Source organism: Mandrillus leucophaeus, unplaced genomic scaffold (genome assembly GCF_000951045.1).
Source record: "Mandrillus leucophaeus isolate KB7577 unplaced genomic scaffold, Mleu.le_1.0 Scaffold39, whole genome shotgun sequence".
Classification (NCBI taxonomy): domain Eukaryota; kingdom Metazoa; phylum Chordata; class Mammalia; order Primates; family Cercopithecidae; genus Mandrillus; species Mandrillus leucophaeus.
In genome coordinates this window covers 4,065,955-4,080,731 of record NW_012104142.1, presented here as the reverse complement: position 1 = coordinate 4,080,731, position 14,777 = coordinate 4,065,955, and the positions used below count along the sequence as shown (strand labels likewise).

At 40.5% G+C, this 14,777-nt stretch overlaps 1 protein-coding gene across 2 annotated transcripts in view; it reads left to right on the top strand.

Moving 5' to 3' along the window:
* MICU1 (mitochondrial calcium uptake 1) overlaps nt 1-14,777 on the top strand; it is a 295,337-nt gene that overhangs the window by 63,865 nt on the left and 216,695 nt on the right. For both annotated transcript variants that reach the window (XM_011991109.1, XM_011991108.1), the window contains exon 2: nt 12,907-13,068. In XM_011991109.1, coding sequence (XP_011846499.1) covers nt 12,908-13,068 — 161 coding nt within the window. In that variant the 5' untranslated portion in view covers nt 12,907. The remainder of the gene's footprint in view (nt 1-12,906; nt 13,069-14,777) is intronic.

Here is a 14,777-nt window from a genome sequence, read left to right as displayed (position 1 = left end):
AAAAAAAAAAAAAAAAAAAAAAAAAAAGGCCAGGCATGGTGGTGCATGCCTGTAATCCCCGCTACTTGGGAGGCTGAGGCAGGAGAAATGCTTGAACCCCAGAGGCGGAGGTTGCAGTGAGCCAAGATCACACCATTGCACTCCAACTTGGGTGATGGAGTGAGACTCCATGTCAAAAATAAAAAATCTTTATTGCTAAAAAATGGTAACAATCATCTGAGCCTTTAGCAAGTGACAATCCTTTTGCTGATAGAGGGTCTTCCCTCCATGTTGATGGCTGCTGACTAATCAGGGGTAGTGGTTGCTGAAGACTGGGGTGGCTGTGGCAATTTCTTAAAATAAGACAACAATGACGTTTGCAGCATCAATAGACTTTTTCTTTCACAAAAGATTTCTCTGTAGCATAGGATGTTGATTGATAGTGTTTTACACAAGTAATTTGTTTGAAAATTTTTTCAAAACTTGAGTCACTTCTCCCAAATCTTGCTGCTGCCTTATCAACAAAGTTTATGGAATATTGTAAATCCCTTATTGTCATTTCAGCAATGTTCACAGCATCTTCACTAGGAGTAGGTTTCATCTCAAGAAACCACTTTGTTTGTTCATCCAGAAGAACAGAGTTCATCCATGTTGATGGCTGCTGGATGAACATAGATGAACTCTTCATCCATTCAAGTTTTGCCACGAGATCACAGCAATCCAGTCACATCTTCAGGCTCTACTTTAAAAAAATTGAAATTTACAAAAATCATTTTTCTTTTTTTGACTCTAGCAGGACTCAAACTTGCAACTTTTGAATTAGAATTCCAGCGTGCTATTCAGGCTCCACTTCTAATTCTAGTTCTCTTGCTATTTCCTCCACATACGCAATAACTTCTTCCACTGATCAGACGAGATTGGGTACGTTCAGGGTGGTATGGCCGTAGACTTTTTTTTTCCCCCCCCCCAAGACAGAGTTTCACTCTGTCGCCCAGGCTGGAGTGCAGTGGCGCACTCTCAGCTCACCGCAACCTCTGCCTCCCAGGCTCAAGCGATTCTCCTGCCTCAGCCTCCTGAGTAGCTGGGATTACAGGCGTGCACCACCACACCTGGCTCATTTGGTATTATTAGTAGAGATGGGGTTTTTCCACGTTGGTCAGGCTCTCAAACTCCCGACCTCAGGTGATCCACCCGCCTTGGCCTCATGAAGTGCTGGGATTACAGGTGTGAGCCACGGCACCTGGCCTTCCACTGAAATATTGAAACCCTGAGAGTCATCCATGAGGGTTGGAGTCAACTTTTTCCAAACTCTTGTTAATGTTGATATTTTGACCTACTCCCATGAATCACAAATGTTCTTAATGGCATCTAGAATGATGAATCCTTTGCAGAAGGTTTTCAGCTTAGTTTGTCAAGATCCATCAGAGGAATCTCTATGTATAGCAGTTAAAGGCTTATGAAATTTATATCCTTAATAATAAGACTTGAAACTTGAAATTCTTAGTCCGTGGGCTGCAGAATGGATGTTATGTTGGCAGGCATGAACGGCGTTCATCTCCTTGTACATCTCTCTCAGAGCTCTTAGGTTACCAAGTGCATTGTCATTGAACAGTGATATTCTGAAAGGAATCTTTTTTTTTTCCTCTCTCTCTGAGCAGTAGGTCTCAACAGTGGGCTTCAGATACTCAGTATGCCATACTGTAAACAGATGTGTTGTCATCCAGGCTTTGTTGTTTCATTTATAGAGCATAGGCAGAGTAGATATAGCATAATTGCTTTTAAAAATTTTATTATGAATTTAATCTGTTTTATTTATTTTATTTCAATAGATTTTGGGGTAAAGGTGGTTTTCAGTTACATGGATAAATTCTTTTTTGTTTGTTTGTTTTTGAGATGGAATCTCGCCCTGTCACCCAGGCTGGAGTGCAGTGACACCATCTTGGCTCACTGCAACCTCTGCCTCCCGCGTTCAAGTGATTTTCCTGTCTCAACCTCCTAAGTAGCTGGGGCTACAGGCATGCACCACCATGCCCAGCTAATTTTTGTATTTTCAGTAGAGACAAGCCTTCACCATATTGGCCAGGCTGGTCTCGAACTTCTGACCTTGTGATCTGTCTGCCTCAGCCTCCCAAAGTGCTGGGATTACAGGCGTGAGCCACCATGCCTGGCCGAATAAATTCTTTAGTAGTGATTTCTGAGATTTTGGTGCACCTGTCACCTGAGCACTGTACACTGAACCCAATATATAGTCTTTTTTTTTTTTTTGAGCTGGAGTTTCACTCTTGTTGCCCAGGCTGGAGTGCAGTGACGCAATCTCGGCTCACTGCAACCTCTGCCTCCCGGGTTGAAGCTATTCTTCTGCCTCAGCCTTCTGCATAGCTGGGATTCCAGGCATGTGCCACCACGCCCAGCTAATTTTGTATTTTTAGTAGAGACGGAGTTTCTTCATGTTGGTCAGGCTGGTCTCAATCTTCCAACCTCAGGTGATCTGTATGCCTCTGCCTCCCAAAGTGCTGGGATTACAGGCATGAGGCACCATGCCTAGGCTTCAATATGTAGTCTTTTATCCCTCACTCCCCTTCCACCTGTCCCCCCAGAGTCCCCAAAGTCCATTATATCATTATTATGCCTTTGTGCCCTCATAGCTTAGCTCCCACTTATAAATGAGAACATACAATATTTGGTTTTCCATTCCAGAGATACTTCACTTAGAAGAATGGCCTCCAGCTCCATCCAAGTTGCTGCAAAAGCCATTATTTCATTCTGTTTTATGGCTAAGTAATATTCCATGGTGTATATACACCACATTTTCTTTATCCACTTGTTGGTTGATGGGCATTTAGGTTGGTTCCAAATTTTTTGCAATTGCAAATTGTGAGATATAGCATAATTCTTACGGGGCCTAAGGATTTTCAGATTGATGAATGAGCATTGCCTTCAACTTAAAGTCACTGGGTACGTTAGCCCTTCACAAGAGAGTCAGCCTGTCCTTTGAAGCTTGGAAGTCAGGCATTGACTTCTCTCTAGCTGTAAAAGTCCTAGATGGCATCTTCTTCCTACGTAAAGCTATTTTGTCTACACCGAAAATCTCTTTAGTGTAGCCACCTTCATCAAATGATCTTAGCTAGATCTGGATAACTTGCTGCTTCACCTTGCACCTTTTGTGTTATGAGGACAACTCTTTCCTTAAACCTCTTAAACCTATGCTAGCTTCAAACTTTCCTTCTGCAGCTTCCTCACTGCTTAGTTTTCATGTAATTGAAGAGAGTTAATCTTTCTCTGGATTAGGCCTTGGTTTAAGGGAATGTTGTGACTGGTTTGATCTTCTGTCCAGACCACTAAAACCTGCCTCACATCAACAGCAAGCCTGATTCACTCTTTTATTCTTGTGTTCAGTGGAGTAGCACTTTTAATTTTTTTCAAGAACTTTTCGTCTGCATTTGCAGCTTGGCTAACTGCTGTTAAGAGGCCTAACTTTTGGCCTGTGTTGGCTTTTGGCTTTTGACATGCCTTCCTTATAAGCTTAATCATTCCTAGTTTTTGTTGTTTTTTTTTTTTTTTTGGTGTTTTTTTGAGACAGAGTTTCACTCTTGTTGCCCAGGCTGGAGTGCAATGGCATAATCTCAGCTCACTGCAACCTCCGCCTCCCAGGTTCAAGAGATTCTCCTGTTTCAGCCTTCCAAATAGCTGGGATTACAGGCTCCCACCACCACGCCCAGCTAATTTTTGTGTTTTTAGTAGAGATGGGGTTTTGCCATGTTGGTCAGGCTGATCTCGAACTCCTGACCTCAGGTGATCCGCCCGCCTTAGCCTCCCAAAGTGCTGGGATTACAGGCGTGAGTCACTACGCCCAGCCCACTTCTAGCTTTTGATTGAAAGTGAGATATGTGCAATTTGTCCTTTCACTTGAATGTTCATTTAAAGGCCCTTGTAAGCTTGGTTGTTTACTGGCCTAATTTTAATATTTCTGTGTCTCAGGGAATAGGAAGGCTTGAGGAAAGGGAGAGAGACGGGGAAAGGACAGGTGGGTAAAGCAGAACACACACGCAGTTACCAATTACGTTTGCCGTCTTTGGGCATGGTTTGTGGTGCCTCAAAACAATTAAAATAGTAACACCAAAGGTCACTGATCCTAGATCACGATAACAAATACAGTAATAATGAAAAAGTTGGAAATATTGCAGGAATTACCAAGATGTGACACAGACACGCAAAGTATGTGTATGCTGTTGGGAAAATGGGCTAATGGACTTGTTTGAAAGAGGGTTGCCACATACCTTCAATTTGTGAAAAATGCAATATCCGTGAAGTGTGTAATAAAGGGAAGCACAGTAGAATGAGGTATGCCTTTATTTGAAAAAGACTTACTCTTTTTATGTGCTTCTGTATAACATTTTCGACAATGAAAATTTATTTTTATATTATTTGTACAATTAAAGCTATTAAAAATGTAAAAACATACAAATACTTGTGAAAGTTACAGATATTAGGATGAATCACTTTTGTCAGATCCAAACAAAATAGGGCCAGGAAGGTCACAGACAGAGGAGGCTCCTGCTTACATGTGTGAGATGAGTGTTTTCAAAGAGTTGGGCATGGTGGCTCACACCTGTAATCCCATGGACTTGGAATGCTGAGGCAGGATGGTCACTTGAGACAAGGAGTTCAAAACTAGCCTTGGCAATACAGCAAGACCTCATCTCCGTAAAAATTGAGAGAGAAAAGAAAGAACCATTTTCAGGAACTTTCTAAAAACCCCGCAAGAAACTCTTTAATGTCATCCGGGCATCTCCTATTTTGACAAGGTTTATTACTAGACATTCTTTACAACTAGTAATAAACCTAGTCCTTTTTGAGTGTACTTGCCTAGTGCTCTCAAAAGAACACTTGCCCAGTAATGGCATCTCCACCAGTGAACTGACAACAATGGCTTTGGGCCTCTGGAATGAGTGAACTCTGTTTCTAAGCAGCTTAAGTGAATCTCTGCCTTTTTCCTAATAAAGCTGCCCTTTATCCTTTCCTCACTGGATACACTGGTGACTTGCCATCCCATGCATTCCAGATTATAATTCTCATTTCTTATTCCCAAATAAACTCAACATATTTGGGGATAATTTTCCTTAGTGTCTTTTTTTTAGACTCACATACTCTTGCTTGTGCCACACAAAAACCTATATAATGTCCAACAAATCATTATTACCATTATTATCTCATTATTTCCCATCTTTATTTTTTATTTTATTTTATTTTTTTTGAGATGGAGCTTTGCTCTCTTTGCCCAGGCTGGAGTGCAATGGTGCAATCTCAGCTCACTGCAACCTCCGCCTCCTGGGTTCAAGCGATTCTCCTGGCTCAGCCTCCCAAGTAGCTGGGATTACAGGCACGTGCTACCATGTTTGTATTTTTAGTAGAGATGTTGGTCATGCTGGTCTTGAACTCTTGACCTCAGGTGATCCACCCACCTCAACCTCCCAAAGTACTGAGCTTACAGGCGTGAAAGCTTACAGCCACAACGCCTGGCTGACACTTTATTTAACTGAGTTCTCACTTTCATTGGTGGCCAGATTTTGGTAGATCTCAGATATGTTTCTTGGCCACAGAGTTAGCAGGTGCTGCTTTCAACAACAGTGTCGGGTAATAGTTAATAGTACAGGAGAGGTTTATTTAGGCCAGTACAAGGATTGGAAGCAGTCCTTCTCTAAATGTGCAGTTGTCAGGGGTCTGAAATATAAGGGGGTAAATCAAATATAAAAAAGGCAAGCAGAAATTTTAAGTCAGGATAAGGATATGGTCTGGAATTGTAATCATTTGCTAATTTGTGTAAGAATGTGCCAATACTCAAAATGAAAGGATATAAGCTTGAATTGCATAAGGTTTATCTCACTAGGGAAGCTTGCCATAATGCGCCTTGATTGTTGAGACGTTATTGGGCCTGAGCTTAGTGGTGGGGCTGTTAAGTGACAGTTCTTGGCTGAGGGGAATGCAACAACTGCCTTCTGGGCCTGCTTTTATTTTTACTTAAATGAAAAAGTTTCAATAAAATGCCTAGGGGAGCATTAAATTTTATTTGCCTAATTTAAATTTTACTTGTAAATAAAAATTAACCATGTGATTATATATTTTACAAAGTTTGGCATGTGCATATTACCTTATAGTCTTCCTTTGAACTTAAATGAAAATGCTTAATAAGAAATACTGTACATTTGTTTGCATGGATAAATACATATAAATGTTTCAAATGAAATAGCATATCATAAAAATCTCTCGTACGTTATCTTACTTATTTCCCACTCCCACCAGCACCACTACTATTACTTTTTGTGAGCATGTTGTTACTTAATAAGTACATAAGCATTCTTATTTTCTCCTCTTTTTACATGAAAGGTGGCATACTGTATATGGTATTCCACATGTTGCCTTAGATTTTTTTTTTTTTTTTGTAGTAATGGGGTTCTCACTGTGTTTCCCAGGCTGGTCTTGAACCCCTGGGCTCAAATGACCCTCCCATATTGGCCTTCCAAACTGCTGGGATTATAGGCATGAGCTACTGTGGCTGGCCTATTGCTTTTAAAAAGATAACACTATTAACTCTTTTCATGTTTTTACTCTTCTCTTTATTGCTACGTAGTATTGCTTTATACAGATTTATCATACTTTAATCAATTTCTCTTGGTGAACATTGGGGTAGTTCTTAGTGTTTTGCTATTATAAACTATGATGTAAGAATTCTGCACCATATACATGTGCATAATTTCACAAGTGTGCAAGTACATCAGTAGGTTATATTATTAGAAGTGGAATTTCTAGGCCAGTATATGCAGATTATATGAGTAATTTTAATGCAAATTATCAAATTGCCCTCCATAAATTGTACAGATTTGCATATTCATCAGTAGTGCCATTTTGCAACGTTGTCAACAAATGTGTTTTCAAACTTTTTGATTTTTGTCCGTTTGATGGGTGAAAAGAAGTATCTAAGTTTAATTTGCGTTATCTTATTATGAGTGAGATTATCTTTTCACAGTTTTCAGAGCCATTTTTATTTCTTTTCCAACTGTCTTTTTGTATCTTTACCCAACTTTCTGTTGGTTTGTGAAGTAATATTTCAATAATATTTTATGATTATCATTTTTAATATTTACATTCCATTCCATTATGTTATTATAGCATTGTTTTTTTTCTGTAGTTGGGCATTTGATCTACTTTTTGAGTGTGGCTGTTACATTTTTTTCTGCTGAGAACAGTTACTAAACAGGTTTTTCTCATTAAGATTATTTATTTGGGAGTCAAAAATGCTAGGATCTGTTACAGGTTTTTGTACTAATTAGCTATGAGGAAACCACATAATTTGTCTGGGTCTGAGTTGGTAAAACTTGGAACTTTCAAAGTTCGAAATCCCCTAGAGCCACAGTATGTAGAAATGGATTGCCCAAATTAATAAATCTTGAATACTTAATATGATCTTAGTCTTTTCCCCTAAATGAAATTAATTAAATTTTGTTACAGTGTTTTCTACCAAAGATATGAGAGTGCTAAAGAGATAAAAGGAACCCTAAGCTCACCTAGGCAATTCTTTCATTTTACCAGTGGGTGAACTATTTTTCCAAGGAGGAGGGATGAGCTTCTTTATTATACACAGCTAGCTGTTGAGTAGTATAGTTGAGACCAATCTTGGATCATTGGATTTCTACCATACTACTTAGTGTTTTTTTGTTTTTTGTTTTTTTTTTTACCATACTACTTAGTGGTAGTGTTATTGTTTTAATTTCTTTCTCCTTTTTATCTTCCATATCTCCTGTGCAGTTAGATATTAATACATGTTTGATACCGATGTCTTTATCTTTTTTTTTTTTTTTAAGAGGCGGGGTTTTACCATGTTGCCCATGCTGGACTTAAACTCCTGGGCTCAAGCTGTCCTCCCACCTCAGCCTCTTAAGTAGCTGACATGTGCCACCATGCCCAGCTACAGGCGTGTGCCACCATGCCCAACTACATTTTGTTTTTCTTTGGAAAGTTTTTGTTTGATTCTGTTTTTTATTTCTACACTTACCATAATCTAGGCACTCAGCACCCAATACCTAGGTTATTAATGCCTTCTGGCTGTACTGATCACTTTCCTGTCAGCTCTGTCTGCCTTTGCTTCTTTGCAGTTTATTCAATGCACTGCTGATAGCTAGATTGATATGCTTTAACCCGTGTTTTTACCATGACCTCTTCCTATTAAAGAACTTGAGTGGCTTCCTATTTTACATATGCTCTAAATTTCAAAGGTTCTTCTCAAGTGATTGTGGCTTACTTAGTTGATCATATGTCTAGCTGTCCTCTGCATCTGATCAGATGTTGTAAATTTATCTTCCAGGCTTATATACTCCTTGGCTGTTAGAACTTTTGGTTTTTTTGAGGTAGGGTCTTACTCCGTCACCTAAGCTGGAGTGCAGTCGCAGTCTTGGCTCACTGCAACCTCCTTCTCCTGGGTTCAAGTGATTCTCTTGCCTCAGCCTCCTGAGTAGCCGGAATTACAGGCACCTGCCACCATGCCCAGCTAATTTTTATATTTTTAGTAGAGACAGGGTTTCACCATGTTGGCCAGGCTGGTCTCGAACTCCTGGCCTCAAGTGATTTGCCCACCTTGGCCTCCCAAAATGCTGGGATTACAGGTGTGAGCCACCGCACCCATCCTGTTCCAACTTTTGAACTGGCTATGTTATTTATTTTAAACATTGAAAACTTCCAAGTGTCTTTTCTTTCTGTTGTCAGTGATGAATAATGTTTCCTCCAGATATGCATGTTTTAGTTTAGTGCTCATTTTTGCTGTAGCGAAGAGCAATGCTATTTATGTGAATGTACATGTGGATTTGAGAAATGTTAATTTTGAAATGAACAACAACAACAAAAAAATCAGAAGTTGCCAGACAGGAAGAAAATATAATGGACAGCCTCTTGGGTGCTGGATTTTGCTAGAGTATGTGCAATAAAATGAGATGATTTCTGGGATTAGGGAAGGACATAAGAATTGTGTTACTAAAGCTTAGGTCATGGAAAGTAGCAGAAAAGATGAACAGTTTTTCCATTTTGTCTATATGAGGGCAGGATTTAGGTCCAATTTTGAAGTTGGACCTAGATTGGATAAAGGGAGCTAGGAGCAAAGTTGACTTCGGAGACTATAGGTATAGGTCCCAGGGAAGAGTTAAGAGTAACCAGCGCATTGATTTTAGGAGATGCCTGGGTAGTCTAACCTGACTTGAATCCAAATAATAGAAGACAGTTTTCTAAGTAAATTAGGAACTTTAGAGTATACTTAAATGTTAGGAGCAAGTACCTGTATAGTTTGTACACAGACATGTGAAAGTAAAATGGTTAGGTATTTAAGCACTAGTAATGTAACAAGTCCTGTGCTAGACTATGTGTTTACAACGTGAAAAAAAAAATAATTTGGGCCTTAAGGCAAAGGGAGAAAAATTTATGCTATAGGAAGATATGTACAAAGTGCAAGGTAGTTTAAATTAGGAATCAGTGGGCTGGACATGGTGGCTCACGCCTGTAATCCCAGCACTTTGGGAAGCCAAGGCGGGCAGATCGCTTGAGGTCAGGAGTTTGAGACCAGCCTGGCCAATATGGTAAAACCCCGTCTTTACTAAAAATACAAAATTAGCTGGGCATGGTAGCACACGTCTGTAATCCCAGCAACTTGGGAGGCTGAGGCAGGAGAATTGGTTGAACCCGGGAGGTGGAGGTTGCAGTGAGCCAAGATCATGCCACTGCACTCCAACCTTGGTGACAGAGCAAGACTCTATCTCAAAACACACACACAAAAAGTTAGGAATTAGTGAACTGTGCTTTGAGAAAAATCAAAGGGGGCATGGATACTTTGTATAATTTGAATGAATTACCCCTACAAAAAAGTGGAACCATAAAGAAATGCCTCTTCCTCCATCAGCCCATCTGGTGTATTAAAACAGTGAGGTACTATATTGAGCCCTGAAGGTCGTAATCTAGAGGGAAAAATTTACATTAATTTACATTAATTCTCTGGATGGAGGTGCCCAAAATGATCCTGTGGTTTTGGGGGTGTCCCTTAACATTTCTCTGACTTAATCAAAATTTTACACCATTCTGAGGCTTAAGACTAAACAAAAGCTTTTGCTGACTAACCCAGTCTCAACTTAATCTTTGTTATTTGTAGTTTTCTGTCATATCTCTCATAATATTTTTATGCTTCAGGATATAATTTTAGGCTGGGTGTATTGGCTCATGCTTGTAATCTCAGCACTTTGGGAGACCAAGGCAGGTGGATCACCTGAGGTCAGGAGTCTGGGACCAGCCTGACCAACATGGTGAAACCCATCTCTGTTAAAAATACAAAAATTAGCCAGGCATCATAGCGTGCGCCTGTAGTCCCAGCTACTCAAGAGGCTGAGACAGGAGAATTGCTTGAATCCAGGAGGCAGAGGTTGCAGTGAGTTGGGATCATGCCACCACACTCCAGCTTGGCAATAGAGCGAGACTCCATCTCAAAAAAAAAATATATATATATATGTATGATTTTAGTAATGTATTGTTTCAAAAGTGTTTTATATTTATCTTGTTTAATTAGAATGTAGATAGTTTTTAGCTTTCTGGGTCTCACATAGGGCTATATATACAATAAGAATTTAATAAATTTTTGTTGAATAAGAACTTCCTAGCTGGGTGCAGTGGCTCATGCCTGTAATCCCGGCACTTTGGGAGGCCAAGGCGGGTGGATCACTTGAGGTCAAGAGTTCGAGACCAGCCTGGCCAACATGGTGAAACCCTGTCTCTACTAAAAAAACAAAAATTAGCCAGGTGTGGTGTCACGTGCCTGTAATCCCAGCTACCCGGGAGGCTGAGACAGGAGCATCGCTTGAACCCGGGAGGTGGAGGTTGCAGTAAGCTGAGATTGCACCACTGCACTCCAGCCTGGGTGATAGAGCAAGACTCAGTCTCAAAAAAAAAAAAAAAGAATAAGAACTTCCCAGTAATTCTCTTGGATGCTGAATTAGTTGGCTTTTGATGGGGCAACAAACGACACCCAAATCTTTGTAGCTTACAGTAACACACATTTATTTCTCACCAGCATTCTGCAGGTCAGCTGTGCTCAGCTGGCTCAGCTGGGCTTGCCAGTGGTTTATTCCAGGCTGAAGTTTGTTCATTATGGATGCCAGTTTGAAGGATCAGTGTCTCTTTGGGACATGGTCTTCTCTCGATGGAGTGCAGGAACACAAGAAGACTAACAGCAGCACCTCTTAAAAGCACTTCATGGAACTGGTCCACATTCCATTGGTTAGAGCAAGACATATGGCAAGACATACACCAAAAACTTAAAGAGTAGGAAATTTATGACCTGGCATTACTATGCAGAAGGAGAAGAAAAAAGTAGGAAAGTAATTTTGCCTAAGGGGTGTGGGATGGGAGAGTATTTATTGAACAGCAATATGCACTAATACAGATGTTTCTGATTTAAAACAAAATATTAAAAATTTTTTTTAAGTGAAGTTTTAAGTATAGAGAATCTGGTAGAGAGGAGGGCCTCCAAGGACCTGGGCGTGAGAAAGATTTAATAAAAACTTCAAAGCAGTATCAGCATTATAAGGTAGGGGGCAGCAAAGTCTTCCCTCCTAGGTTGAAGTCTCCCCACCTAACTCCTGGGCGACATTGAAGTATGGAGTTAGTCCTCCCTAGGTTCAAATTCTAGATCCATCACTTCCTGCCTATGTACTCTTGAGCAAGTTATATTTTAGATCTGTAAAATGTGGGTACCAGTTATCTTTTTTCATTTCAGCTCTAAATGCATCTTTCATTGTCCTGTTTGTGATACTGAAAGTTTTTCCTTTGCCAGTTACTGTTAAACTTTGTCAGTAGAGAGACTAGAAGGACCCTGGAGGAAGGGTGTTTCTTGCTGATTCTAGTGTGCCCTTTGTGGCTTGCTTCTATAGCATGCTGGAACTAGTGGGACATTCAATGGCACCCAACTCTTAAGGAGTTTTAGCAGCAACTCTCATATGCAATTTCCTAGTGAAACTGCCTCTCCATGGGTGACTTCCCCTGCCATTGCAAAGTTCAGCTTCCCAACAAATTCCACTGGCATGAGTTGTCCAGTGGATGACTTGTTCTGGCATCACAGAGAGTGATTTTCTAGTGCATTTTGCTGGCATGGCACCTTAGTACGTTTCTCTGACGTACATAGCTGTGCCCTCTCCACACAGTCTGATCTCTGCCCTGTCAGTGAGAGTAGACCTTTTATAGACTGGTCATTTCTTGGTGTTCTGTGTCAGATCTCGAATAGTAACTGCTCCCTATATCTGCTATTTCTTTAACTTCTGAGTAGTAAATTTCCTGTTGTAACTAATAATTTTTTATTTTTTTATTTATTTTATTTAATTATTTTTTGAGACAGCATCTTGCTCTGTTGATCATAGCTCACTGTCGCCTCAACATCCTGGGCTTAAGTAGTCCTCTCACCTCAGCCCCCTGAATAGCTGGGACTACAGGTGCATGTCACCATGCTTGGCTGATTTTTTTTTGGTAGAGATGGGGTCCTACTATGTTGTCTAGGCCGTTCTTCAACTTCTGGGCTCAAACAATCCTCTCTCCTTGGCCTCCCAGAGTGCTAAGATTACAGGCATGAGCCACATACCTGACCTTAATAATGTTTTATATTAAAAGTTTCTTATTCAATTTATCATGTGGTTTCTGTCTTCTAATTGTACTTTGACTAATATATCAGGTTTATAAGTAGTACTTTCTCATAAGATTATTCTGAGGATTAAATGGGATAATATAAGCAATTTATTTAGTATAGTGCCTGTCATAGAGCAATTACTTTAGTGTTTATTAGAAATATTGGTAGGATCATCATCATCATAACTACCACTAGCTAAGAGTGACATTTCTACTTATTGTCCACAGGATGTTTCGTCTGAACTCACTTTCTGCTTTGGCAGAACTGGCTGTGGGTTCTCGATGGTACCATGGAGGATCACAGCCCATCCAGATCCGGCGAAGACTAATGATGGTGGCTTTCCTGGGAGCATCTGCAGTAACTGCAAGTACTGGTCTTTTGTGGAAGAGGTGAGTGTTATCCAACCATCTTGTTCTTGCATATACTTTTATTCTTCCAGTCATCTCTCTTGTCAGAAAGGAGTTGATTTCTGGCTTAACTCTGTATCAAAATTTCTTGCCCAGATCATTTGGTATTATGAATATTCATCTATGAAATAAGATGTTTCAAAGAATTCAACATGCCAAGGTAATACATAGGAAACACTGTGCTTCAAGGTCTGCCTGTCTCCTCTGCTAAACATTTTAAATAACGTGGTAGGGATAGCAATAGCAGCTTTAGAAAATGAATGGTTTCCGGCCAGGCGCAGTGACTCACGCCTGTAATCCTAGCACTTTGGGAGCCCAAGGTTGTCGGATCACTTGAGGTCAGGAGTTTGAGACCAGCTTGGCCAACATGGCAAAAACCCATCTCTACAAAAATACAAAAAATAGCCAGACACAGTGACGTGAGCCTATAGTCCCAGCGACTTGGGAGGCTGAGACAGGAGAATTGTTTGAACCTGGGAGTCAGGTGGAGGTTGCAGTAAGCCAAGATTGTGCCACTGCATTCCAACCTGGGTGACAGAGCAAAACTGTCTCAGAAAAAAAGAAAAAAAAAAAAAAGAAAATGAATGCTTTCTGAGACTTCACAACTTGGCAACCCTGTGAAATTAACTAAGGAACCTTGGTACTTTAGTGTCCCTGATAGTTTTTTTCACTAGTTATGGAAACTTCCTTGGAGAGAAGAGAAAATGTAGCGAGCCACGGTCTTCTCTTTCTTAAAATACATAGGTACTGTTTTTCTGACTCTGTCACTCTGTTTTTTATTTTTGTTTGTTTGTTTTTTGAGATGGAGTCTTGCTCTGTCACCCAGGCTGGAGTGTAGTGGCACAATCTCAGCTTACTGCAACCTCTGCCTCTGGGTTCAAGCAATTCTCAGCCTCCCATGTAGCTGGGATTACAGGTGTGTACCACCATGCCTGGCTAAGTTTTTTTTTTTTTTTTTTGGTATTTTTAGTAGAGATGGGGTTTCACCATGTTGGTTAGGCTGATCTCGAACTCCTGGGGTCAAGTGACATGACCACCTCAGCCTCCTAGAGTGTTGGGATTACAGGCATGAGCCCCCATGCGCAGCCTCTAGGGCTAATTTAGCCCTATTAATATAGGATGATCTTTCTGGGATGTTATTAAATGCCTTAGGTGTTCCATGAGGTTCCTCTAGTCTGACTTGGTAGAGCTTGATTGTTTTCTCTTGTGAACTCTGGAAATTGACTGGCCTGTGGCTCCTTGGCAATTATTTTGTATAGTTTCATCCTAAAGAATGCACTGCTTAGTGTTGACTCAATACTCAAGAGTGTTCCATATACATTTTTAGAGCTCTTTCTCTGTGTGACTTTTTCCTCTTGAGTCCTCTGCCTCACCAATTCCAGGCACCTCAGGTTTTCTAAACTTTGATCTCTGTCACCTTAATTTAGCAAGATCACTATATTTGGCTTGGGATCCTCTTTGTGGTCTAGAAAATGTTTCCAGACAGAAATTCTGGGCAATTATAGGCCTCCATTTTTCTTTTTCTTTTTCTTTCCCTTTTTTTTTTTTTTTTTTGAGATGGAGTTTCACTCTGTCACCCAGGCTGGAGCGCATTGGTGCGATCTTGGCTCACTACAACCTCTGCCTCCCAGGTTCAAGAGATTCTCTTGCCCCAGCTTCTCGACTAGCTGGGACCAGGCAAGCACCACCAA